Below are 26490 nucleotides of genomic sequence, written 5' to 3' on the forward strand. Positions count from 1 at the left end.
TTATATAATATAATATAAATTTTTATTAATATATAATAAACTATATTACATATTATCAAATATATTTTTATTTTAAATTACATAAACTATAAATCAATATTTATCAGTAATTAATATAAGTTTTAAATATCAGTTACTATTATTTTATATATTAGTATGGTTAACAAAGAAATTTACAATCATTGATTTAAATGTAACAGATATATATTGTTATATCAATACAGAAACGCATTAATTTTTATTTGCTGATTTACTTACACCGTTTAAGCAAAGATACCGATCATACTGTCGCAACACAGCTGCGATTTGTAATAAGATTTTTTTATCGTTATTCTATTTCGAGAAAGAGAACAGTGAATATATATAGAATATCGGAAATTAAATCTATTAATTGTATCTTGCTCATTGTTCCTTTTTTAAATGTAAAAAAGAGACTGAAACGCTTCTTTAAACGCCGGGGAAAGGGCCCTTTAAATCGAAACGAATCAAGTAAGCCTTTTAAATCGATTCGACACATGGCGATGTCATGAATCGCGGCCATCGTAGCATTTTTTCGATATAAATAAGGATGCGCAAAGTTTCATTCTATCATCGTTTTCTTTCACCCTTGCATCTCCATCTGTGCAATTCTGAAAACGTGTAAGAATTTGCAACGCAAATGTCAAGTGTTTAAACACGGACCTAACCTAAGACAAAATAACTCGTGTTTACATGTGTATTCCTAACCTCTAATTTGCGCAAAAGTGATTCGAAGGCATTTGGTTATCCGCCACTCGGTGGAGATTTAAAAAAAAATTGATTCAATATCGTACTCACAAGAAAGATGCTGCAAAAGACGATTCTAGGATTAAAATGTACCATTCGAACAACGCATCTTCGCTCTCTATCGAAGCTGTCGGCTAACTTGAAGGAGGATCCGGGCGACAAGATGCAAGCCTGGCAGATACATTCGTTTAACGGCCTGGAGGATCTAAAGCTCTCCAACGTCAGGATACCGATAATCACAAATCCCACTGACGTCTTGGTGAAGATCGAAGCCGCTAGTGTAAACCCCATTGACGTTGCGATGACAGGTGCTCTATGTCTATTCCTTGATTGCACTGCGTCTTCTGTCTTCAAAGCATGTGAAATTTGATATGTGTGTGACCGCAAATCAAATGTCACAGTTTATAGCTCTGTTTAGTTAAAAATGTATAAATAGTCTCATAAACTTGTATGAGTTTTGCAATATAACTGTATAAATATTTAAATTAATGTTATATTTTAATAATTCTTATGCACTATTTTCATAGTAGAAAAATTCATATAATTCTGTATAGTCTAAGAATTTTAATAAAAAAGTATAATTTTATATTGTAGATGGCTATGGTAACACTCTCCTAAATGTCATGCGCAAAACCAAGAATTTAGCTTTTGGAAAATTCGAAGAATTGGATTTGCCATTGACATTAGGTAGAGACTTCACAGGAGTAGTTGTCTCAAAAGGATTCTCTGTAGACAACAGGCTCAAGCTAGGCGAGGAAGTTTGGGGAGTGATTCCAATTGAACAGCAGGGCTGTCACGCAAATTATGTTGTTGTTGACAGTAGCTTAGTAAGATACATTTCATTCTTTATATATCAGACAAACCAATACAACTTGCAATTATATTGAAAGATGCTTGTTTTTTTTTGTAAGGTTAATCCACGTCCTCAGAAATTATCTTATATCGAAGCTGCAAGTATCTTGTACGCTGGACTGACTGCATGGTCTGCCCTATGGATCACAGGCGGGTTATGTTACAAAACGACAATAGTTACAAGACTGAACAGGCGCGTCCTGGTCATGGGAGGCTCGGGAGGTGTTGGCACTTTGGCTATACAGTTGCTGAAAGCTTGGAACATGCATGTAAATATTTAATAATTTAATTAACATTAAGATCTGCAATACATAAAGCATTAAATTTGTTTAGGTAATCAGTACATGTAGTAGCGACGCCGTAGAGATGCTGCAGAATTTAGGTGCTGATGTTGTCATTGATTACAAGCAAGATAATGCTGATGCTGAAATTATTTCAGAAGGACCGTAAGTAACTGTAAACTATTAAATTACGTTATATTAGAATAAATGTAATACATAATCATCATATCTGAGAGCAGATACGACATGATCTTAGACTGCGCGAATCAGGGGCCAGAGCATGTCAGAATAAAGGGATACCCGCATGATACATACATAACATTAAATTCGCCTCTATTAAAAAATGTTGATCATCACGGGCTAATTATGGGAATGGTAAGGAACTTTGGAGATCTTCTAAAGTTTAATATTCCAAAGGCGGAAAACAAAAGCTGTGTTAAATGGGGATTTTTTATGCCTTCCCGGATAGGGATTAATTTTCTTCAAAAGCTTGTGGAAAACGAAGAGGTATATTTAAAAATTTCTGACGCGAATTTATTCCATTAAAGATTCCATTATTTTATATTTTATATATTATATTCTATGATTTGCAGATCGTGCCTGTTGTTCAACAGGTGTATCCTTTCCAAGACTTGCCACAAGCTTATGAGAGATTAAAGCAAGGTCATTTAAGAGGCAAACTAGTCATTGACATGAGATAATAAACTGAATTAAATGACTTCATATGTATATATCAATGTAATAATATAGATAGATATATATATATCAATGTAATGTATATAAAATTATATTCTATACAAATATCATTTAGTAATAAATAATTCTTCTACATAACTTTTGCAGTATTCGTTATATTTTTCACATCCTGCATATCATTACCAAAAACTTTTTCTGTAACTTCTGTCCAACAGTCCGTCGCGAGCTCTGTAGCTCTTTCTGCACCTTCTTTTAAAATCTCGTCCAGATAAGCGGGTTCTCTAATTAATCTCAATACATCCTTGCGAATTGGAGATAATTTTTCTATTATTACATCCGCTAATACCAATTTATACCTGTTAAAAATCAAGATAAATTATAACAATACAATTATCAATTCACTCCTTTATAAAAGGTTCTAGAGATAAATGTTATATAATAATAAAATATATAATTGTCAAATACTTACTGTCCTGTATTCAAACCTACAGCTTCCTTACATATTTCCTCTGGCGTCTTTCCAGTGAGTAGAGAATGTATATCAATCAAGTTGGTCACTCCTGGTCGTCTTTCCGGTTCATAAGTCACTTCGGATGTAAAGTCAGTTATAGCTTTTTTCACTTTCTCCAATAGTATATCTGGCTCATCCAAGATATCTAACCTGGACTTAGCATTTGTGTGTGACTTTGACATTTTTTTCATAGGTTCACGTAGAGACTTGATTCTCTGACTTGGATTATCTTAAAGGATAAAAATTTTAATTGTAAGTCAATATTTCCAAAATCAAAATTAACGCAAAATTAATTGACAAAAATTACCAGAAACATACCACTAATAAGGGTATGTGGTATTGGAAATGTTTTTCCGAATTGTCTGTTAAATATCTGTGCTAAATCTTGCGCCAATTGAATATGTTGAGCTTGATCTTGCCCAACCGGAACATGTGTTGCTCTAAGGAAAAAAATAGAACATTTTACAACATTGTATTTAAAGAATAAAGTATTTGACGATTATTTCTATCGACGACGATTATTTAGTGACTGCATAATAGAAAAAGTATCTTTGTAACTGTTGTAAAATTCTTTAATACCATTAATTTATACATCTAGATCTAGTAGGAACTAAAGGCAAGAACCAATCATATTAAAAAATTTTTACAATAGTTGCCAAGATGTTTTTTTCTGCTGAATACAGCCAATATTTTGAAGGACCAATTTAATAAATTCTAAAATAAATATACATTCACATCTTAAATTCTAGATTCATTCCCTTGACATATAATTAAGAGAATTATCTTACATATTTAACATCAAGATACTTGCTTGTACAATAATATATCAGCTGCCTGCAGAACAGGATAGATATACAAGCCTAAAGGAACATTCTTCAAGGATTCACTTTTTTCCTTGAATTGTGGTAGATGCGCCAGCCTTGCCATGGTTGTGATACTGCACAAGACCCAACACAGTTCAGTATGCATTGGTACCTTGGACTGTTGGAATAAGATACTCCTCTTGACGTCTATCCCACATGCTATCAGTGTCGCAGTCATTAATAAAATATTCTCTCTCAATCTTTGGGGATTCTATAAATTGCGTATTACGTTAGTAGGTGATAATAACGGAGTATAGAAATTTAAATTAATCAGGATTTTACTTGTGGTAAGGTAATGGAATGCAAATCCACTATGCTGCACAGAACCGCCTCGCCGGAGTTCTGTAACTCTACCCATCTCCGGATGGCACCAAAATAATTCCCTAAATGTACGCTTCCCGTAGGCTGAATCCCGGAAAATATCCTCTTTGGATATTTAGGCTGTACTGCCTGTAAAATAGAAGAGCACACCGGAGTAAAAATCAATGCCATAATCAATTGTTTTTCCATTAAACAATTAACGTAATGCCTGAACTTTTCCTGTAATAACAGTTTTGCAGTGCTTTAAACACGCATTTATATAATTGATCAATTGAATCTATTTCAAAAATAATTCCGTTTCAAGCATGAAATGAGGTTATATCACCAAAATACGATCAAACCTGATTGCCGTATTTTCTGATTCCTACGGGTTTTACTTTACGAGCTCTTTCCAAACGAGCAGCAGCTCGCAATATTTTCAACATATTTTAAATAAATATCTTTATTATATATTTTAATGTTAGGATCTTGCGATTGTCGTACTGCGGATGCCTCATGCTCCTCGGTTGCCTGCATTGGCCTGCATCGATCAGTAGTGCCAAATGTCTCAGCCAATCACAAATGAGCTTTTAAATTTGAAATTGCGTCTAAACGCATTAGCGATAATTACTTTACAACAATCGTACATTTGCAAAAAGCAGCAAAACTGGTTTCCACTTTCCCTCGAAGTACGAAAGATGACAAACTTCTACTTTTGAAGAAATATATTTCGGAAAAAAGAAAATTTACAAGAAATTAAAAAAATACGAATGCTTTCGTGGGTTATGTAAATTTGCAAAACCTATCGTTTTTTTTTTGTTTGAGAACTGCAAAAAATTAAAGTGTCAATTAACTTTACATTTGAATTACATGAAAGTGGACTTTTATGCAATTAATAAATCGCTTAATTTTATCTGTAAATTTATAAAAATAGATATAACATTCTGTCTCATCGTTTCACACGAACCTTGAGTTCCGTCGTGGAACGTTCCTAATTTCGTCGCCCATCCGAAAGCTAATTATGGTTTCCACTATGAAAATCTTCAATGTTACCGTACCGCAGAGGAACGGTCTCTGTTGCGCGATCTGCAAGATCGTAAGCTCCGAGAACGATCCCATAATCTATTCCAATTATTGCGGGAGCAGGCTCAAGTGCGGGTAGGTATCGATTATCAGTATCGTTGCAGCACATCGTTCCAACTCCGTTGGCACATGCTGCGGATTAAAGGCGACAGTCTGAAAGTCAATCCTCGGCTCCGACGAGTCTATCCATCTCAGTCCTATAAAAGAAACGCTGATTTTCAGGCAAATTCTTCGGGGGATTCCTCAGGTGATGGCCGCCCCGATAACTAATCGGAAACTCCTCGAGACCGGCAGCTGCCTGTACATTATCGCCGAGAGAGACATTTTCGAAAGCATCTTCCAGGACCATTGCAAAGCCTTCAACGTACAGCTGGTGCGTGTCCGCAGAGCTTCATCCCTATCTGTAGCTTTTTGATGTCCTTTTTTGAAATGAATCTTTTGCGTGAGCCAACCAGTATATATTCGTGGCATACCTTTAGATCTTCCACTAAAAAGATTGAATATTCATAAAAGTCTATTTTAAGAAAACAGCTATTCAGAATCTTATATTTAAAAAAATGCACTATCTATTAACAGATATCTAATAATATTCTTATCAAGATCATTCTTACACATAGAATAAAATATTTTACACATAATTGGATACAGTAATTATTATTTTTCGAACGTTTCATTATACAAGGCTCTAAAAAGTCAAATTTAAAGCATATTTCATTAAACATACATAATTTTATTAAATATCTAATATTTATTATTCAATTACGAGCATTCAAAGTTAAATTGCTGAGATTCATATTCCTGAAAAAATATTAGAATATTCATTTAAAAATATTCGCGTAGGAAGAATTATAGAATATGTAAGAATATAGAAGCCTCTCAGTGTATCATGCGATTGACACGTTCACTGACTGCGACATATGCGAATATTGCGCAGGTGGATCTAGTCGACCCCGTTCCAATTTACATTTACAAGGCGTGTCTACTTTATACTGTGGAATACAGACTGGCACCGCAGTGGAACAAAGTTGGGACGTACCTCGTCGAGGGACAAAACTTTCTTAGCTCTACGGGAAACGTCCACGCGATCACGCTAAACATCAAAGACATCCGTGGTACAACCCTTGGTTTCAAACACCATGGCAAAAATAAAAATTGGAGCATAATGCGAGTGTAAAAATAGAATGACAGAAACGTTTAGGAAGTATAAATTGGAACAATGGAACATAGAAGAATTAAATGTTCCAATTTACGCTTTCTAAACGCTTCTGTCACTCTCTTCTTACGTTTGATTTACATTCTGATTTTTATTCTGATTTTATTCAAGATAGATGTGCTGTATACGTTTTTTTTTTATATAAAGTTTTTTTATATAAAGCACAGAGATATAAAGCGATTGTTTTAATAAAATAAAAAATAATTTAAATAATTTAATAATTTAATAAAGAATAATTTAAATTGGAAGATTTCAATTATGAAAAATTAAATAGCTTTATTTAGATTGTAAAGAGATAAATATATTGTAGATAATAGCGCTCAGTTCCACGTGGAGGCTGTAAATCTCAAAATACCATTCCTGAGACTAATAAATACCGTACGCCCTATGCAACATAGCTCGATGGCACCAGTACGTGTTCTACCTAGGTAAAAAATAATATGGAAATTCTGTAAATATTATTATAAATCGTTATTATAAAAATGTAAAATCTCTACGTCAGTCTTTATATTATAATTAATCGTTTTAATTATTACATCTAGTAATTCCGTAAATATTTTGTAGCTTAAAAATGGCAACTGTGTTAAACATATCGAAGGAAATTAAGAAAAATTACCAGTTCAAGGATTACAAGGACCTGTGCGAGTATTGGAAAAATATGGTGGGAATTTATTTATATTTCCCAAGTTCAATTTGATAGCTTCTGTTAATATTTCTTTAAATATTAATCGCTAAATATAAAATTTTGTAAATTATAAAAAGAGTAACTAATTTAAAACTTTTTATTTTAGTATGGTTATGAGTTACCAGAGTACGAGGAAGGATTCTTATTTTACAATATCGAGTTTTTTTATTTTAAGTCGAGCGTTTTTCTGTATCCTGAAATGTGCTTAACCTCAGGACCTCCAGAAATTCTTCCACTTACGATGGATCCGGTATCCAGGATTTACAAATTTGCAGGAGATCTAAGAGGAAAAGTAACGCAATTATGTGGACAGCAACTGGATATATGTCCGGAAGTAAGAACGCGCATTGCATATATCTTTTTTATAACATCCGTTTTTTTACCAGCTCTTCTCAATACATTTTTTACTTGAACTTAATTTTTATAACCAAAATTAGTAGATATAAATTTTTTCTACATAAAATTACATTTTAATTACTATTATCGTTTTAACAAAAATTAATAATTAAGAGAAACAAATTTTTTATAAAATATATAATAAAATGTATTCTAAAATAAGAAACTATATAAAAAAATATAGTTCTGAAATCAAATTAAATTAGTCCAATTACGGTACTTACATTTAACGATTTTGCAGAACGTGTATCAAGCAGCTACCCTAGCTTGTACGCCAATGTTACCAAGGGTTCATAGATTTCCAGCCTGCGATTCAGGCTATGGCAAACTCTCTGGAAAAATGAGCAATATAACATCTTTGCGTCGAATGTTTGATACGTGCGATATTCCCACAAAACGATCCCGATTATCGCTACCAGGGATTAATAATTCTCTTACGTGCAAAACTGAGACCGACGATTTCAGTCTTGGAATTGGTCCGACGTGCTCCACGAGAAACTTTGATAAATTGCTTAAAACTGCTGGTAGCATTTCGGCGGTATTATATGATGACGATAGTGCTGTGGCCAGCAAACCAGTTGTACATCAGAAAGAAGAACGCAAGTCACATTATTTTGAGCAAGAAGGACAAGAATCTGAGAGCAAGTCTTTCGTGGTAAATGTGTAAACACAAACTTATAATAATTTTTCATATAATAACAGTTAATAATAATATTACGTTGAAGGAGAGAGAGTTAGCGGACAAAGAAGAAAAACCCAAAAAAGGCCTAAAGGAAAAATTGTTAAGGAATCTTTAAAAAAATATTCTCGCACTTTGCCGTCTCAATAATTATTATTACTTTTCTTTATATCTAAAACACGTTATTATATAAAAACTCATAGAACAAGAATAAATTATAAATTATACATTTCATCGTGTGTAAAATCCTAGATAATTTATCTTTATAAAATTAGAAGCAGAAAAAACATATTAAAATTTTCAATTCAAATAACAACAGATTGTATCCATTAATCTATAAATAAAAATTACTAAACATTAATATATTTTATAGTTTATGCATTCCTTTATTGCCTCCAGTAAGTTGCGTCTATCTTTCTCGTAATCAATACCGATCTCTATCAAATCTTCATCAGTAAGTGTTAAAAATAGATCAAGGTCCACCTAGGATAAAATAAAAACGAATTGTGTATATTTAAAAATTATGGCAATCAAAACTGGAATAGTCGATTGAGCTATTACAATTGCAAGGGATAGTGCTTATTTGTCTATTTTATCAACAAATCTAATACATATCCTTTAAAAACATACTTCCTGTTCAAGAAATATAGGAATGTGTCGGCTCAGTCCAAAGCGTTTCAGTACCATTATCATTTCCGTCTGCGGCCAGTTCAGAAGCATTCCCTTTGGAGGCGTTTTGCAACGCGGTGGTGTCGGAGTGTTTTCACCAAACACGTTTTCCTCGTTAATATCCGAAGATACATGGGGCGATTTGACAGGACTGAACTCGGGCGTAAACCCGAGAGTACAGTTAAAATTGTGTGAAAGATTATTCATATTGATATCCGTAGGTCGTGTTGATCGTAATCTGTCAGAATCGGATTTGTTTCAATAAATATTATTTTAAAATATTTAAAAACATCTGTTTCCACAGTTAAACAATTATTAAATTGTTAAATAATATTAAATTTGTTACTGACTTTCTTACCTTTGAAGTACAACAGCATGATTCTCGTCTGACTGATTCTCGTTCATCACAGAACACTTTTCCAAATTATTTTCCGATGTCTTTTCGTTTATTTCTTCATCTTGCGTAAGTATGTTCGATTTCTCTGTAAGACTGTTCTTAAAATTAGGAATTGTTGGAAACACGAACATGTTGTACGTTAAGTTTGGTGATATTTTGGCTTGTTTGTCGGATTCCGTGGCTACAGATAAAAAGTTCAGTTTCAGTTTTTTTCCTTTACTCTTGTCATCATTTAAAGTAGAATGATCCTCCGCCGTACTGCCGACCACTTCAATGTTATCCGATGTATCATTCCAATAGTCATCCGTGGCCAGTTCTTCGTTCACCAAAGTAGCTATTTCCGGTACCGTGGAACGTTTCATCATCAAGCGAGTGTATCCATCTATTGCTCAATTAAGTTTCTTAGATATAGTTTCTATATTTTATTTAAAGTAAATAAATTATGGAAAGGGGGAAGGAAAAAAACAAAGAAATATAACCGATAAGAATAAGTAATGTTTTTCTCAATATAACTGCATTCTACGAGATGAGTAAGCAACATTTTATCAAATTTTTAAGTTCTGATAGTAAAAGAACATTTTATTTCCTAGAATATTATTTTAGCTCAGATTGATATACTTTGATTTGATATGCTTTGTATTAAAATTTAACAAAAAAATAATTATCCTTTTCAAATTATAATATTGCTTACCCATTTTGTATAATATAGTTGAGTCAATGGATCATAAATATAAACTTTATCACGAATATTAGTCTAAATATTAGTTCGCAAATTTTATTAAAAAAAAAAAATTATCTAACTGGCAGTCGAGGACGGCACGCCTAGTTCCAATAGTCTTAGGAATAACTCCTTGTCGTTTTTCATAGCAGCCACACATAGCGGAGTAATATCGTCGTTAACTGTGTTTGCCAATGCGTCCGGACAGGCGTTGTAAACAGTTTCAAACATCTCCTTACTGATCGCAGCGGCTAATCCAAGGGTAGACATACCTATAGTAATCAAAAAGGGAAAAAAGATTAAGTAATTATTAAAATAACTTCGCTTTATTTAATTCGATAATAATCTTTGTACAAAATGACTGCTCTAGAGTTTCATAATAAATCTCGCTTTCAAAATACCCTGATGCAAGCATCTAAAATTGTCATTTTGATATCAAGAATTAGCTGCAAATTGTTATAAATTGTTCTTACCAAGATAAGTCATTTGATTAACATCGGCGTTTCTTTCTAAGAGCAACTTCACAGTATCGATATTTCCATTACGAATTGCTTGCATTAGCGGGGTCCAGCCAAATTTGTTCTTCCTATCTAGGACACGGCGATTCTCCTCCTTCTGGTCCAGAATTTCCTTCACAATCTCAAGACAGCCGTTTGCCGCACTTATGTGCAACAGATTCTCATCATAATAATTCACGGCGTTCAAATTATATCCTTTAGAAAAATTTGTACAAATTATTTATTTCACGTTTTACTTAAAGTTAATAAAAATGCACATATAAATGATAATTTCATAGAATTGTAAGCATCTACTAAATGCAACGATTAATTATGGATAATACACTGCTAATTATTAACTGATAAGAACGTTTCGTTACCTTGCTTTCGCATTGCGGCAATCACTTGTGCTTCCACAACTTTTGTAGCACTATCGTGAGATTCTGGTTTTAACATTTTTTCTCTTTTGGTTCTTATCGAGTATATTAAAAAATTGTATTTACGGTAATCGAATTAATTTTCTTTTCTTTTGTTTACAAAGCAAAACCCGATTGTCATTCACTTGTTATAATTATCTATAAAAATTGGTTTATTTTTACAGAAATTACATCAAGAAAATTATTATAACGCTTATACATATTGAGAGCAACTCTGACTTCACTAACGGTTCATATAACACTGTGTTGATCTCTATTATTGCTATGTACACATGTCATCTGTTGACAAATGTTTTCTTTTTTTTTTTTTTTTTGAAGCGTATAGTTACTCAAGAAAGGTAGTAAGCAAGAACTGTAATATCTGTACATACACATTTTGACGGAAAGACATGTAAAGAGAATTTTTGATTTTATTTAATATGCAATTTAATTAAAAAATAACGTTTTAAAATGCAATCTAATAAAATACATTATTAAGTAAAGAGAAAGAGAAAAAAAGGATCTGTGGGAAAAATTGTAAATATGAATATTATCGACTAATACAATTTTCTCGACCGTCAATATGAATATCCCAGTTAGCTCATGATGATAAGAACGAAAATGATTTAAAATATAAATCAAACATTGTCAAACATACATATCAATGAAATATTAAAATAACAATAAATCATAAAATTAGTTTTATATCACAAACTCTAAATTTTTTGCAGAATCTTTAAAAGTATCTTGAGGTCGGTAAACGATCGACACTCAAAAAGATACGGACTACGAGAAAATAAAATTTAAAATAAAAGAAATTTTAGAGCACATCGAATTAATCGAATCATCGAGCATCGCGCCACACGTCTCCCGCGGCCATTTATTTTCGGAAAGCCGCATTTGTGCGACGGATGCATTAATTAGGAGCGCTGTAATGAGATGCGTGACGTGACGACCCGGGCGGGCCGTTCTCGGAGGTGTCCCTCTGGCGGTGTCTCTCCCAAGCGGAGGGGTCCATCGGGTGTGCTGAATACTACTCCAGGATTATGTTACGTATCGTGCCGCATTAACTGCGATTCTCCGTGCATCTCCGCCGAGGTACGTTGCCGATGACACGGAGGATGGGATACGGTGAACGGCGCCGGCCGCGGGAGAAGTGCACAAGGTCACGACAAAATTCTCTCCAGGGAGCACCACACGCCCGCGCGCCCGTCTCGCCTTTTCCCATTTCTCCTATGAGAACGGTCTGACCTGTAATAAAAATTCGCGTTGCTGAGAGATATACGTCTTGGACGATGGATCCGCGATATTCGGTCCTCGAGATCGTTTTCCTAAATTGAACCATATGAAATACTATGGTTCGAATGGACGTGCGGAGGCATATGTCTTGAGCACGTCGTGACACTTGTTTGCATCTCAATGAGTCTCGTGCAATTCAGAATGCGAATGTAGTAGTTTCCGGCGTTAGCTTGTATAAGATGTTTATGTTTTCCAAGTCGGACCGTGCTGGATCAAGCCTTCCAGTGCCTTGAATATTAAGACAGTCCTGTTAACATCTGCTCTGCTTTAATCCACAGGAAGGAGACGAGTAGGAGGAGGAGGAAGATCTTATAATGCATCGTTTCTGAAAAGCACAGAGACGAGTAACGATGACTAAAGACACTGAGATTATTATAATGTAATTTATGTACATCAGAACTAAGGTATGGACTATTTTATAAATCAAGATTATTTCATAAGACTTTTCAATTACCTTGTGATACATAACTTGAAGCACCAAAAATACTTTTCAGATCTACCTTTTCCTCCATTATGCTCGTTCTGGGAGTGTTTACTTCAATTGGAAATCGCTCAACCTCAGTAGAAATCATATCCATCAATCGCGGATGAATTCTCGATATATTTGTTGCAAAGGCCTAAAAATAAAATGGTGATAGATTAGTGATGTGCCTTTATCTTCGGTATTTCAATTTTACTATGACAGTAAGTAAAATATTATAAAGAATTAAATTTCTAGAAACAATAACAACCATCAATAACATAGATCTGAACAATCTAATTACTTTATAGAATAAAATTGCTATTTTTTTTATAGGGGACATCTTGACACATTTTGAAGAAAAGAGTGTATGTAATAAATATAAATTTTTCAACGGTGCGGTTATACATACTGAAAGATGGATAGTTCAGAGTATGAAATGGTCAGAAACATGACTCTCCTCTTCTTCTTTGAAAGACTGATGGATAAGGGTGGTCCGCGGACGTTGCACGACCTAAGTTGTCAGTTCGGCGCTAAGGGATTCACGAAAGAGATGCGTCAGATAGCGGGAGGATCGCAAAGTGGCCTTAAAAAATTTCTAGCGCAGTATCCGGCGCTATTCTTGATCGACGGCGAATACGTGTCCGTTAACACGTTTCAACCGGTTGTAGAAGAGGAGAGCGGGAATAAATCGGGTAAACGTGACTACGCCCGCGAGGCCGTGGAATACTTCACGAATAAGCTGTTGCAATACGGAGCGGGTACCGAGGTGCCTATCAAGAGCCTCCTAGGTCATCGATCGCAAGCTTCGCCGGAAGTCAGACACATATCCGGTCAGCATTATAAGGAATTTCGTGATTTTCTCTTGAAGTATCCCGACGCATTTGTAATTAGCGAAGATAATGTAATATTGAAGCAATACGAAGGCATGAAGCCAGAGCCCTTTCACGAATTGGAGCCGGATATCCCGATAGATCCTGAGGTCACGGCGAAACTGTTGGACTTTTTCTGCATGTGTATCGAGCAGAAGGGTCCGATTCTTATAGATCAGTTATTCAGTATGGTTAATGAGAAGTTCTCCCACGAGAGTTGGACGAGTATATTCAAGATGCCGCAGGATCTGTCTACTTTTATAAAAATGTTTCCAGACGCTTTCCATGTGCAAACAAATCTGGTGACGTTAATAGGCCGACCGAAATCCTCGGTAATGGAACCTGCGACCGCGAAAACAAAGACTACGAGCGGCAGTCAGCGAAATCAGAGCAACAGTGTAGCTCACACGAACAATACGGTGTCAATTGTTCCGCCGAGCAAGATTCAACTATTTCAATCACCTTCGGAGCGTTTGGAAAACATCTGCAATAACACTACGTCTCACTCCAATTCGTCACAAAACGCGTGCACGTCGCCCGCTGAAAGCAATAATAATTCACCGCCCGTGAGTTTGCAGCAGCAGTCGCTGAAGCAGAGGTTTAATACGATCGTTATGAGAACTTTGGCGGATAACACGGAACGAGATCGCAGTCTGCAAACCGCCCAGATGGGTGACGCGTGGAAATTGAAGGTACTACAACAAACTAGGGTAATAGCAACCTCGCGAGAAAGTCTTCAAGTTATAGAGGATATAATAAATCCTCGAAAACCACCCCCTGACGGCAAGGTGATCATTTCCTTCGATTGCGAAGGCATAAATCTTGGCGTTAAGGGACAGCTGACTCTTGTACAAATCGGTACAATGAGCGGTCAAGCGTACGTGTTCGATTTGGTCACGTGCCCGAATCTTATTCAAGCTGGGGGTCTTCAGAAGCTGCTGGAACATCCTCACGTTATTAAGGTAAAAATGTTCTACATAGTATACAATAAACAGAAATATATAAGATATATAATTATCTCGCAAAGATATGCAAATACGAGTACCTATGTAAAATCGTGTTTATTTTTGCAGGTTATTCATGATTGTAGGAATGATAGTGTCAATCTATACAATCAATTTAAGATTACGTTAACGAACGTTTTCGACACACAGGTATTTAATATTTTTCACCTTTTTCTCTCTATATTGAAATAACGTATCATTACAATTATATGAAATGGTAATATATTTTGTAGGCTGCGCATGCAGTGCTTCAGTTTCAAGAAACGGGAAAGCCTGTGTATAAAGTTAAAAATGTTAATTTAAACACTCTATGCGATCATTATGGTGCTCCGTGTAATCCGCTGAAGGAACAATTAAAAAACATTTATCGTAAGGATCAACGTTATTGGTCTCGAAGACCCATGACTCGCGACATGTTGATTTACGCGAGTAGCGATGTTTTAAGTCTTGTACCTCAAGTTTATAACGCTATGTCTAGGTATATTTTATTTACGTATAAATTCCCATAAATAATGAGCTAATACAAACTATATATATATAATAATTATTTTTTATATTATCCACAGACTTATAAAACCAGAAGTACAAGATCTTTTTGCAGAGCTGTGCGAAGAACAGATTCAGATGCATATAAGACCGTCGGATGTAAAAGCGCGCAAGAAGCAGCGGAAGGTTGAAACCGAAGTAGCGGATCTGAAAAAGAGAATGGAAGAAGCAACGAGTAAAAATATTGTACTGAGTAATCGTGAAATTCGGCTTCTTCGCTATTTGGATCTTACAGAGGATGAAAAGGAAAAGCTCAAAGGAAGTTACAAAGTTGCTAGAAAATTGGAAAAGTTAGAGAATATGGGCCAGGACAAGGCTGATAGCAGTGATGACGACGATGAGGATAAAACAGACGATCATGAATATCAGAGCTTGGAAAGCTATACGTCGGAAAATTCTCATTCTGGTAAAATATCAAAATAATAATTTTAAGTTAAATTAAAATACAAAATTATTTACTAAAACTACACACATATACCTAACTCTAAAATATTAAAATTATTAAAATATAAGTTATTAAAATATAAGTTGCAGCAGTTTTATATAATAGGTAAATAAGTATAGTTCTGATAATTTAAAAAGTAATTTTTAGGTGGCATATTGTCGCCACGAAACGCCGATACACCAAGTTTAACTGAGTCAATGCAAATGATGGACGAAATACTCTCGGATGGTCGGATGGACAAACTGGAGAAAATTGAGAAACTGGAAGCCATACTATCAGCTGTTACTAGCTCCGCAACTGACCAGCTTTCCGCCAATAATGCGGATGCATCGCCTATCAAGTGTGTCTGCATGTGTCAAGACAAAACCGATAGTCCGCGGACGGTTCGCCAGGCTACTGGAACTAGTGTGGCTTGTCAAACGCTTAGCACAGGTGATATAGTATTTACTAGGGTCTTTGTCAGCGAAGAGGAGAAAGAGAGAGTAAGATTATTGAATTCGCCAAAAAAGTAGGTATTACAGCTGCTGTGAAAGTAGTAGAAAAGTTGCCATTTATACGTTTTTTTATAAAACGAAACGCGATTGCATAAAAGAATTAAGTAGTTAAAATTTATCTATTTTATGTAATATATATATATAACAAAATTCACATAGAGCAGAACTGACGAAACTCACAGAATATTCTCTGGCGTGTCTGCTCTTTTGAAAAAAGTGTCTTAAATGGATAGGCCTTGTTATACATGCTTTTCCAGATCTGATAATATAATGATCAGATTTTTGGAAAAAGGTTATTCATTTTCATATGATGATATCGTGTATTCATTATCTACTTGAAGATTATCTTTCTTTTACGAGCGTTTAAGAAAGACCGAATCGTTTTAATGACGAAAGTAATAACAAAAACGCGAACAAGGTTTTAATAGCTACAGATTTTGTGATTTTTACAACAATTTGCGGCTTTTCATGTTTATATATAAATCTCGGAATAAAATTTTAAAAAAAATTTTTTAATTATTATCTCTTCAAGATAAAAAATATATATATATGTACAAATATCAACAGGAGAATCATACTATCCATATAAGGGTAACGATTGCTAACGTTTTTAATAGCGTTGCGAAATTAATAGAACGCATATCCTTCGTGCTTGTAAAACACTTTTTATGTGAAGTACTGCATTAAAATCGCTAATTTTTGAATACTGTACGGCCTAGTTTGCGTCACTTATCGAAAGAAATAAATTATCGGCAGTAATGGAGCACAACAGCAGCTATCTAACAAAAAATGCTTTCTCCTACGTGATTTAAGCTTATGCACGCAAAATAAACTTATGCAGATCTCTTCCTTACATCGATTACAGACAACTTATTTTCGTATATAGCTATACAAGTGCCAATTTAATATAGAATATGTACAATAAATGGATTATTACATTTTATATTTCTATTTAATTACATGCTTGGTGAATAATTTATGCTCGCACTTCCAATAAACGATAAATAATCTATAGTATTAAATAAGATAAACATATATTCGTGTTATAAATCGTGTTATATATTCGTATCGTATAGATCTGCATTTATACTCTTCTAATAACATATCATTAACAAGTAAACTGCCAGCACAAGAGAAGTGACGATTTCAAAAAACCTAAATAAATTGTCATTGTTAATTGTCAGTGTTTTTAGTGCAATACTTTACACATGGACAAAAAAAATATACGTTTAATATCGATCGCGTAATCCTATTTTAACATTAAAAGCATACTATGAAGGTATATAGCCGAAAGACAAGTTATGTAAGCGAATCATCGACACATTCTCATTTATTATCAATCGAGAGGCTCAACTAGTATCAAATTGTTCGACTATCTTGTATACACTAATCATAAAGTACGCTAGAAGCTACTGTAGTATACCTACATTTCTTTGATCTAATCAAAACGCCGACTACTAGCAATATTTTTTATAAAAATTCTTGAGAATGTGAGACAAGTACATCGAGTGTTCTCTAGTACTTTGACTTAGATATTTGATTAGTATATTTTGTTATATAATTGGAAGGAAAATTAATAAGAAAATAATACTTATGTAAGGACATCCTCAGTTGGAGGAATGCGTAACTGCGTTGTTTCTAGAAAGTGCAATTTAGTTCATCGCAGAAATATATTTGGTACTCAAATTATTTCGACATTTATTTGCGTGCGTTACTTTATATCAGGATAATTTTGCACGCATTTGTTCGATAAAGTCTCGATATAGAGAATTTTTATTTGTGAGATACTCTATGCTCTATATATAAATGATATTTAGGACAAAAATTTGATGAGAATATAAATCTCTTGTAAGAATGTAAAACAATCGTGTACATCCTTAGGTTTGGGTTTAATTTTATTCATGTTATAATCTTTTCTTTTTATTTCTATAATATTATGATATAAATTTTTATAAATATATAATGTCAAGTTATATATTTATAAATATAACAGGTATATAAATTCTTCTATATACTGACAATCTCATTCATATTTTTATTTCTTGCAATCATATATTTACTTTCAAATAATCATGAGATTATTGCAAGTTCTAACTAAATTAATTTTGTTCATTTCAATTATTAATGACTTGTTAATTATGGATGAAAAAAGTAAGATTACACACACCTTTATTTTTGAAATTAGTTATCAAACTCAATTCATTTTATGACTAAAATAAGTACTAACTATTGACAGAAGAATTGTACAATATTTGCATGATGATAGTAGTTTGCAGATTTATTGACTAGTTTGCAATGTGATTCACCCTGATTTTCATAAAGGGAAAACGTTATTTAATGCCATTTTTTTGTTTATGTACATTTTATTTTCTAATTATCTGGGTGATTCGACTTTTATTAGTAATGCTATAAGAATGGATTAAAAAGATATTATCCGAATTATTTTGCAATGCATTTATATCAAGTCGAATAATATTTATACTAAAAAACAAGGAACATCACAAAAATATTTGTATGAAAGAATGCTGATACATATAATTATTAACATTAACTAATTTGTTGCATACAAATGCGAAATGAAGTCTAAATCGAATATACGTAATAAAGAATATTACAAAAAAGATTAATATGTGCATTTATTTATTAATACATCGTCCATTTCTATTTATCTACACAGACTTTTATATTCTACTACGTCTATATTTGCATGCATAAAGTATTCAAAAAAAGGAAAAAATTCGTAGCAAAAACATTTGTCCGTTATACTTAATTGAGCTAAAAATTTATATCTACAAAAGAATGTATATTATTTATAAAAACATGAATAATGTGTAAATACAAGTATTAAATATTTATATATCGCCATTACAATTTCCTACATATATTTTCTATATATTTGTAAGTATATATATGTATATGTATGTAAATATATATATGTATATACATATATTTATATTTATATATATATAAATATAAATATATGTATATACATATATATATATTTACATACAATATAATATATAAGTGTGTACAATATATATATATATATAAATATACACACAAACATATAAATAAGAATATGATTTTTTATCAATTTTATTTCAAATAGTTGATTTAACGTCAAATTACTTTTCTGAAATTATAATATTACAGTAAATGTATCAAGATATTTACTGTATACATGCAGCTAACAAAAAACACTAATGCTAAATATTATCAAAATTATGCAACATAGAGAATAATTTCTTTAGGTAAAGTAAGTTTTTTATATTGTGAAATATATGTTTCTATTGAGTTACCTTTCAAAAAATATCTACTAACATAATCTATAGTGTACGGTGAGCATAATCTCGTTTCCAACATATTTGAGTCTTCATGTGACAACAAATTTATAACACCTGGAGGTACTCCACATGTTAAAAACACGTCACAGTATGGGGCCAGATTATAGAAATTTCGATCGAATATTACAATAACAGAGTTGCCAGAAATTAAAGTTTGTATTAATCGAAAAAAGAAAATGTTTTCATTTTTCTCCCTAAGAATGATGATACCTAATGGCTTACGAGTATGTATTACTTCTGCCGTTGAATTAGAAAATCCCAATATACTTTCATTACAGAGATATCGGAAATTTAAGCACCTTTCTACTATAGCTGCCAATCCAAGTTTGCTAAAAAGGAAAAAATAATTACTAAAAAGTTACCAAAAATAAACAAATATAGGCAAGATATTATCTAAAAATATATAAGAAATTTTTCATAACTTCATATACCCATTATCTTTTAATATGGACACAAACTTGGATAATATTTCTGTTCTAGTTTTAATAGGTTTAATACTCCAAGTGTTGAAACCTTTCTCGGCTGACTCATAGCATTGTAAAATATCGTAGCTATAATAAATAAATTGATTAAAAATTTAACGTGCGCTTTGTTAAATTTCTCGTGAATTGCTGCATTTAATAAAATCAAGAAAACGTATCCAAAAATAATTAGTACTTTGTTGCATTTGGCCATAAATTGTCATTGTGCTTCCAATATAAGCGCTTCTTAGGTTTTTGCCATGTCCCATCATAAAATAATTTACAAATTAAAGTAGAGTTTTTTTCATCATTTCGTGATAAACGTATCTCATTTACACTTTCTTCTACATCAGGAAACTTATTTAGGGAAATTGAAATTATGTTGGATTGAAACATTATGTAATCAAATAAGTCCATGTAACACAAACTCACGATACCATCACGGAAATCCATATAAGAATTTAAGAATACTACATGACCCTGAAAATAATTAAGAAACATAAAAATCATCTTAATAAAGCTTAAAATAATTCTCGATAATACATTGTGTTATATATATATATATATATATATATATATATAAAATTTAAATACTATACATTTAAAGATAATGCCAAATTCTTTGCAAGTACAATATCTTCTGACCATATGGATAATATTTTCATAACACGTCTTCGAGATACATTGAGTTGAATATCTTTCAATGAATAAAATGTATCAATAGATATATTTGAGGTTGAAAAATGATATCTCTCTATCAGCCATAAAAATTTCTCCTTTACTTGTTCTTGCACCCATATTTTATGTAGACGATGATCTGATGTTATTATTAAATAATTAACAACTGCATACAAGTCCGAATCCTTTAGAATTATCATTTCACTCTCTGTATAAATGTGCTCAGCATGAGTATATTTTGTATGAATAATCTTAATTATAAAGCAAAAATACATTTTCATGAATACTACATATTGCAATAGGCGTTTCTTATTAAGAAATGATACAGTTTAACACAGATAGTGATTCATTTAATCATTATTTAACAATAACAAACAACAAACAAGGATACAATGATTTATTGGATTGTATTCTTTCAACTGTCTTTTACTATAAAACATCCTAATGAATATTTTTGTTACCTTGATATTGTATGTAAAGAGCGTATGCTTCACAGTGTTTAAAAATCACGTGTGGTTCATATGACCTAAAATACAAAAAAAATATATATCTAATGTCGAAGAAATTTGTAAAATATTCATTTAATGTACTTTAACTTTAATGTAAAAATTAGTAACTATAAGTGTATTAATAAATAGAAATTAATTTATATATAATTACAGAAGATAATTTGAAAAAAACAATTGCATCTCTAAGTCTCTACATACAGTGAAGAGTGTAATCATTAAATTGTGAAATAAGTTTCCCTTATCTCCCATTTTAGCTAGAAAACAAAAAATGAAATTAAAAGATACAAAAACTTAATGTATTCATTATTATCTATTATTGTTACTTTATACAAAAATAAAACAAAAATATAAGTAACATCGCTATATCTTTACAACTCAAATTGCGAAAATATTGCTGTACCTATGCGAGTTTCAATAGTATTATATTCAGCTGTGTAAATAATTACGTAGTCTACAATAGTATAAAATATATCTATGTGTTTAAAAACGGATGCAAAAAGCGAGAAATTGTCACGTATCATTTTTTCCATTTGCAACAATCTATAGCAAAAGAAAAAAATATTAAAATCAACAAATATTAAAGCAATTTTCATGTCTCTTATTATTCTATTTTAAATTTGTTTTTGTTTACCTCACATATATATCAATGTCTGCGTTAAATTTTACCGTCTGAGATAGATTATATATTGCAGTCAATGTTTTCTAAAAATATTCACAAAAAACAGTTACGCGTTATACACAAAGAAAGAGACACTTGAGCTCTCTTTAATATTAAATTTCATAATTTATGTCCCCAATACTGTGCTTTTCAATACGCGGCCCACGTCAATACTCACTTTTTTGTCACTTTTATCATAATCAAGATTGGTATAATATTTATTTAAAATTTTTATTCGCTTCATGATTGCTAATCCGACTGAATAATGTTCGTGTTAAGAAATTTAAGCTGCAATTAATCGTTAAACGTGCATGAACAGAAAATTCACGAGACACAAATTCACAGAAGGACTTCGGTATTTTGCTGATAAATATAATTAAGTTCCAAAAGGTCGGGATATTCTCATCAGCAAATCATATGTTGTTTACATGTAATAATCGCAGTCAAGACATTCGCATTTTCTAAACGAAAGAATAATACACTTTTGTTAGCCATGCGTTTTGTTCCTCGAATCTTTGTCATTCGCGATATAAGACATTCGTTAAGAAAAGAATCTCGATTTTCAACGACAGAAAATTATCGTCGAAAGTTGCGAACGACACGGTTCGAAAGTACGAAAGCAACTGGTGGGCATGCAGAACAACATATTATTGATCGAGTAAATGGGAAGGTCGATTGGCTAGTCACATTGTTATCATATTTTTGAACAATACATGAATTCTTACAGATTGAAAAACAAAGAATATATCAAATATTTTCTACTATTTTGATGTAGATGTTCGAAAATTATCAAAACATAAGCGAAAGGGCTTATCGGTAAAAGGATCTTGGGCTACTATGAATAGTTTTGTTTAATTATTGTCTAAAAATTTCGCTGGATATAAATCTGAAAATAATTTTTTGTTGAAGGATCAAGTTCAAGTATAATGAACAATTCTGCAAAAAGTTTTGATATTCTAATATTCAGTTTGAGCATTCAGCATAATTATTTGATTAACAAACAAAATTATTTTATAAGAATTTTGTATAAATTATAAAATTTAAACTACGTACTGATTGAAACACAATCGCATGATGATGGCTGCGTTCATTATTAGTGGAGAAAAGGACGAGCTAACCATGTTAGTATCACAATTTTGAACCGTGCAGAAAATAAAAATATATACGACATAAAACATAATCTGCGTGAATTTTTATATTTTTTATCTACAATATAAAATAAAATTATATAAAAATTAGATATATTTTAAATAATTCAACAATGTAAGTTATTTGTCTGAGAGAGAGAGAGAGAGAGAGAGAGAGAGAGAGAGAGAGAGAGAGAAAGAAATTGAATAATTGACATAAATGTATCAATATGTTTATAATTGTATGCATACATTAAATACAAACATTACATGCCGAATATTGTAAAAGTTATACAAGATGCAATATAATTTGCTTTGGTACAGTAAGCAGTTTATATTGTAAAATATACGATTCCAGTGAGAAACATTTCAAAAAATACTTATTGGCATAGTATACATATTTGTCTACGCATAATCTAAATTCCAGAAAATGTGTGTTTTCATGTGACAACAAATTTATGACACCTGGAGGTATTCCACATGTTGAAAACATATCACAATATGGTGCAAAATTATAAAAATTTGGGTCATAACTCATCACAATGACAGAATTGCCAGCAATTAAAGTTTGTATTAATCGTAAAAAGAAAACATTTTCATTTTTCTCTCTAAGAATGATGACACCTAATGGAATACGAGTATTTATTACTTCTATCTTTGTATTACGAAATCCCTGTATACTTTCATAAAGATAAGGGCATTTTAACAATCTCTCTATTATAGCTGCCAATCCAATTTTGCTACAAAGAAAAAAACAAAAAAACCATTATACTAAAAAAATTATCAAGAATAAACAAATGTAGGAAAGATATTATCCATGTAAAAACGCTTAGAAAAATTTAATAACTTAATATACCCATTATCTTTTAATGTGGACACAAACTTTGATAATATTTGTGTTCTAATTTTAATAGGTTTAGTACTCCAAGTTTCGAATCCTTTCTCGGCTGACTCATAACATCTTAGAATATCGTCACTATAATAACAATACATTAATTAATTAAAAGTTTAATACATGTTTAATTAAATTTTTTTTAATTCGAGAATTATTGTAATAAAATTATATAAGAAAACATATCTGTTCGTACTTTGATGCATTTGCCCATAGACTGCCATTATACTCCCAATACATGCGCTTTTTAGGTTTTTGCCATGTACCATTATAAAATAGATTGTAAATTGTACCAGCATTCTTTTCAGCTGTATGTGACAAACGGAACTCATATATACTTGGTTCTACATCATGTACCTTTTCTTTACGAATACTAGACAAGTATGTTTCATGTTTAGAGTGGCTTATTATTTCCGAAGGTAAGAACATGATACCATCACGAAAATCCATATATGTATTTATGAATATTATGTGACTCTGAATAATTAAGAAACAGAAAGATCATCTTAATAAAGATAATTCTCGACAGTACATTGTGTCATATAATTTATATAATATACATTTAAAGATAATGCAAAATTTTTCACAGCAACAATATCTTCCGACCATATAGATATTATCTTCGTAGTATACTTTGGATATACATAGGGCTGAAGATCTTTCAATGATTGAAAGGTATAAATAGGTATACCTATTTCTAAATGATACTTCTTTGTCAGCCATAAAAATTTCACTTTCACTCGTTTTTGTACCCATATTTTATATAAATTAAGATTGATTGTTATTATCAAACATTTAACAACTGCACATAAGTCTGAATCCTCCAGAATTATCATTTCACCATCTGTATAAGTATTATATTTCTTAAAAACACATTTTTATAAATATGATATTACAATAGACGTTTTTCAGCAAGAAACATAAATGACATAGTGTAACATAATGAATCAATTCAATCTTTGTTTAACACTGACAACAATGTTACTATGTTATGTTATGTCATTATCTTTTTCTTTTACTGGGAGACGACTGCAGAAACAAATATTATTTTACCTAATAATGTTATATGAGATTCCACTTTTTCACGTACATTTTTAGCCTCCTTTGGATTATCTTGCCTAAAGTACAGAAAAAATACAAGTTACAAGAAGTTTATAAAATATTAATTCAATGTAAAAATTGCTTAATTAATAATTATGAGAATAATTATATTAATTAGTCAATTTTTTTTATACATATGTATGTAGTTACAAGATAGAATAAAAAAATGATCGTATTGCAGGTTCTCTACACATAGAGAAGAGTGTAGCCAATAGAATGTAGAATCCACTTTCTCGCTCAATCAACTGGCTCATTTCAACTAGAGAACAAAAATGAAAGTAGAAGCTATAATCCAGATAGCACACTGACATTATTTTTCGTTATTTTATAACGTTAAAATGACAAATAACGTCAGCTTGCTACCTGAAGTAAGTTTTATAAATAACCAACTTAAATCTTTTTTGCTGTCTAATATAATTACTTATAAGAAAAACAAAGCAAAGGTGCAAATAATATAATATCAATATACTACAATTCTAATTGTAAGAATAATATATTACCTGTGATGTTACGCTGAAATCTCATAATGTAAATGGTCATATATTCTAAAATAGTTTGGATTACATCTATGTGTTTGCAAACGGATGCAAAAAGAAAGAAATTCTCATGTATTTTGTTTACCAATATTTGAAATCTATAAATACAAAAAAAACGACAATAAAAATAATGAAGATAAAAACAACCTCCATATTATTTCATCTTAAAATGATTTCATCTTAAATTTTATTTACCTCTTTGAGAAATTAATATTTTGATTAAATTCTGCGATTAAAGTCTGAGATAGATTGCGTATTTCTTTTAATGCTTTCTGAAAACATGTACAAGAAACAGTGTTACAAATTAAATATAAAAAAAAGACTCAAAACACTTTTCAATATTAATATAAAATTGTGAAATCAACTTATATCCACAATTTTATTCTTTAATGCACAACATATTAGTACTCACTTCTCTGTAGCTTTTATTATAATCTAGATTCGTATAATATTCATTTAAAATTTTTATTCGTTTCATGATTATTAAATTCGACTGAATAATGTTCGTACAAAGAAACAACTAAAGTTGCACTGGATCGTTAGCCCTGTATAAGTGGAAACTTCACGAGACAAATTCATAGAATGACAAGATCTTTGATATTTTGCTGACAAATATAACTGAGGTCTAAGAAGGTATATCTTCTAGCCCTCTAGACATACTTTTAGTGAGAACAAATCAAGTATTATTTACATTCTCATGTAAACTTTCACAGCATCAAAATGGCCGTATTCTCTAAAAAAAGAAATAATTTTCGTACATGCTCCTTTTACCACTATGTTTCGGATCTTCATTATTTGTAAAATAAAACGTTTGTTAAGAAATAAATCTCTACTTTCTTCGTCAGCTTTGAAATTATCAAAAGTACAAACAGCACAATTTAAAAGTAAAGAAGTCCGGTGCGCGGCATGTTATTGATCGAATTTTTTGAAAGAATAGTTCCGATTGGCTAGACATGTTGCTACCATACTTTAAAATTATTTTATAACACCTTTATATAAAGTCAAAATAGTAATTATATTCGAATACATGAGAAATATTAGAA

At 31.6% G+C, this 26490-nt stretch overlaps 6 protein-coding genes across 6 annotated transcripts; 3 read left to right on the top strand and 3 right to left on the bottom strand.

The window, feature by feature from the left end:
* Positions 1-386: 386 nt before the first annotated feature.
* LOC105200528 (reticulon-4-interacting protein 1, mitochondrial) lies at positions 387-2732 on the top strand. The gene is made up of 6 exons (XM_011168141.3): positions 387-1073; positions 1360-1592; positions 1677-1886; positions 1951-2063; positions 2138-2405; positions 2492-2732. The coding sequence occupies exons 1-6, from the start codon at positions 824-826 to the stop codon at positions 2597-2599; spliced, it is 1182 nt and encodes a 393-aa protein (XP_011166443.2). The 5' UTR covers positions 387-823; the 3' UTR covers positions 2600-2732.
* On the bottom strand, positions 2670-11181 carry LOC105200526. The gene is made up of 10 exons (XM_026134377.2): positions 10986-11181; positions 10582-10821; positions 10192-10380; positions 9352-9772; positions 8955-9231; positions 4251-4418; positions 3917-4179; positions 3424-3545; positions 3064-3334; positions 2670-2950 (listed from the first exon to the last, which is right to left on the bottom strand). The coding sequence occupies exons 1-10, from the start codon at positions 11059-11061 to the stop codon at positions 2725-2727; spliced, it is 2253 nt and encodes a 750-aa protein (XP_025990162.1). The 5' UTR covers positions 11062-11181; the 3' UTR covers positions 2670-2724.
* LOC120358146 lies at positions 5254-8644 on the top strand. Its single transcript, XM_039451027.1, has 8 exons — positions 5254-5426; positions 5574-5724; positions 6286-6463; positions 6875-6992; positions 7129-7225; positions 7356-7583; positions 7887-8300; positions 8371-8644. The coding sequence occupies exons 1-8, from the start codon at positions 5290-5292 to the stop codon at positions 8440-8442; spliced, it is 1395 nt and encodes a 464-aa protein (XP_039306961.1). The 5' UTR covers positions 5254-5289; the 3' UTR covers positions 8443-8644.
* Positions 11182-11995: 814 nt separating the features above from the next.
* On the top strand, positions 11996-18623 carry LOC105200523 (egalitarian protein homolog). The gene is made up of 8 exons (XM_026134370.2): positions 11996-12119; positions 12599-12724; positions 12815-13004; positions 13117-14614; positions 14726-14806; positions 14890-15134; positions 15223-15608; positions 15795-18623. Exons 4-8 carry the CDS (start codon positions 13199-13201, stop codon positions 16157-16159), a joined length of 2493 nt encoding a protein of 830 aa, XP_025990155.1. The 5' UTR covers positions 11996-12119; positions 12599-12724; positions 12815-13004; positions 13117-13198; the 3' UTR covers positions 16160-18623.
* A 527-nt stretch (positions 18624-19150) lies between these two features.
* Positions 19151-23018, bottom strand: LOC105193569. The gene is made up of 9 exons (XM_026134373.2): positions 21970-23018; positions 21765-21835; positions 21534-21673; positions 21285-21387; positions 21086-21150; positions 20546-20832; positions 20143-20426; positions 19917-20036; positions 19151-19814 (listed from the first exon to the last, which is right to left on the bottom strand). Exons 1-9 carry the CDS (start codon positions 22033-22035, stop codon positions 19364-19366), a joined length of 1587 nt encoding a protein of 528 aa, XP_025990158.1. The 5' UTR covers positions 22036-23018; the 3' UTR covers positions 19151-19363.
* A 117-nt stretch (positions 23019-23135) lies between these two features.
* LOC113002620 lies at positions 23136-26452 on the bottom strand. Its single transcript, XM_011168135.3, has 9 exons — positions 25860-26452; positions 25643-25719; positions 25412-25545; positions 25062-25170; positions 24864-24928; positions 24371-24654; positions 24007-24287; positions 23775-23894; positions 23136-23658 (listed from the first exon to the last, which is right to left on the bottom strand). The coding sequence occupies exons 1-9, from the start codon at positions 25923-25925 to the stop codon at positions 23208-23210; spliced, it is 1587 nt and encodes a 528-aa protein (XP_011166437.1). The 5' UTR covers positions 25926-26452; the 3' UTR covers positions 23136-23207.
* Between the last annotated feature and the right edge of the window lie 38 nt (positions 26453-26490).

The sequence above is a fragment of the Solenopsis invicta genome, chromosome 6, assembly GCF_016802725.1.
Source record: "Solenopsis invicta isolate M01_SB chromosome 6, UNIL_Sinv_3.0, whole genome shotgun sequence".
NCBI classification, from domain to species: domain Eukaryota; kingdom Metazoa; phylum Arthropoda; class Insecta; order Hymenoptera; family Formicidae; genus Solenopsis; species Solenopsis invicta.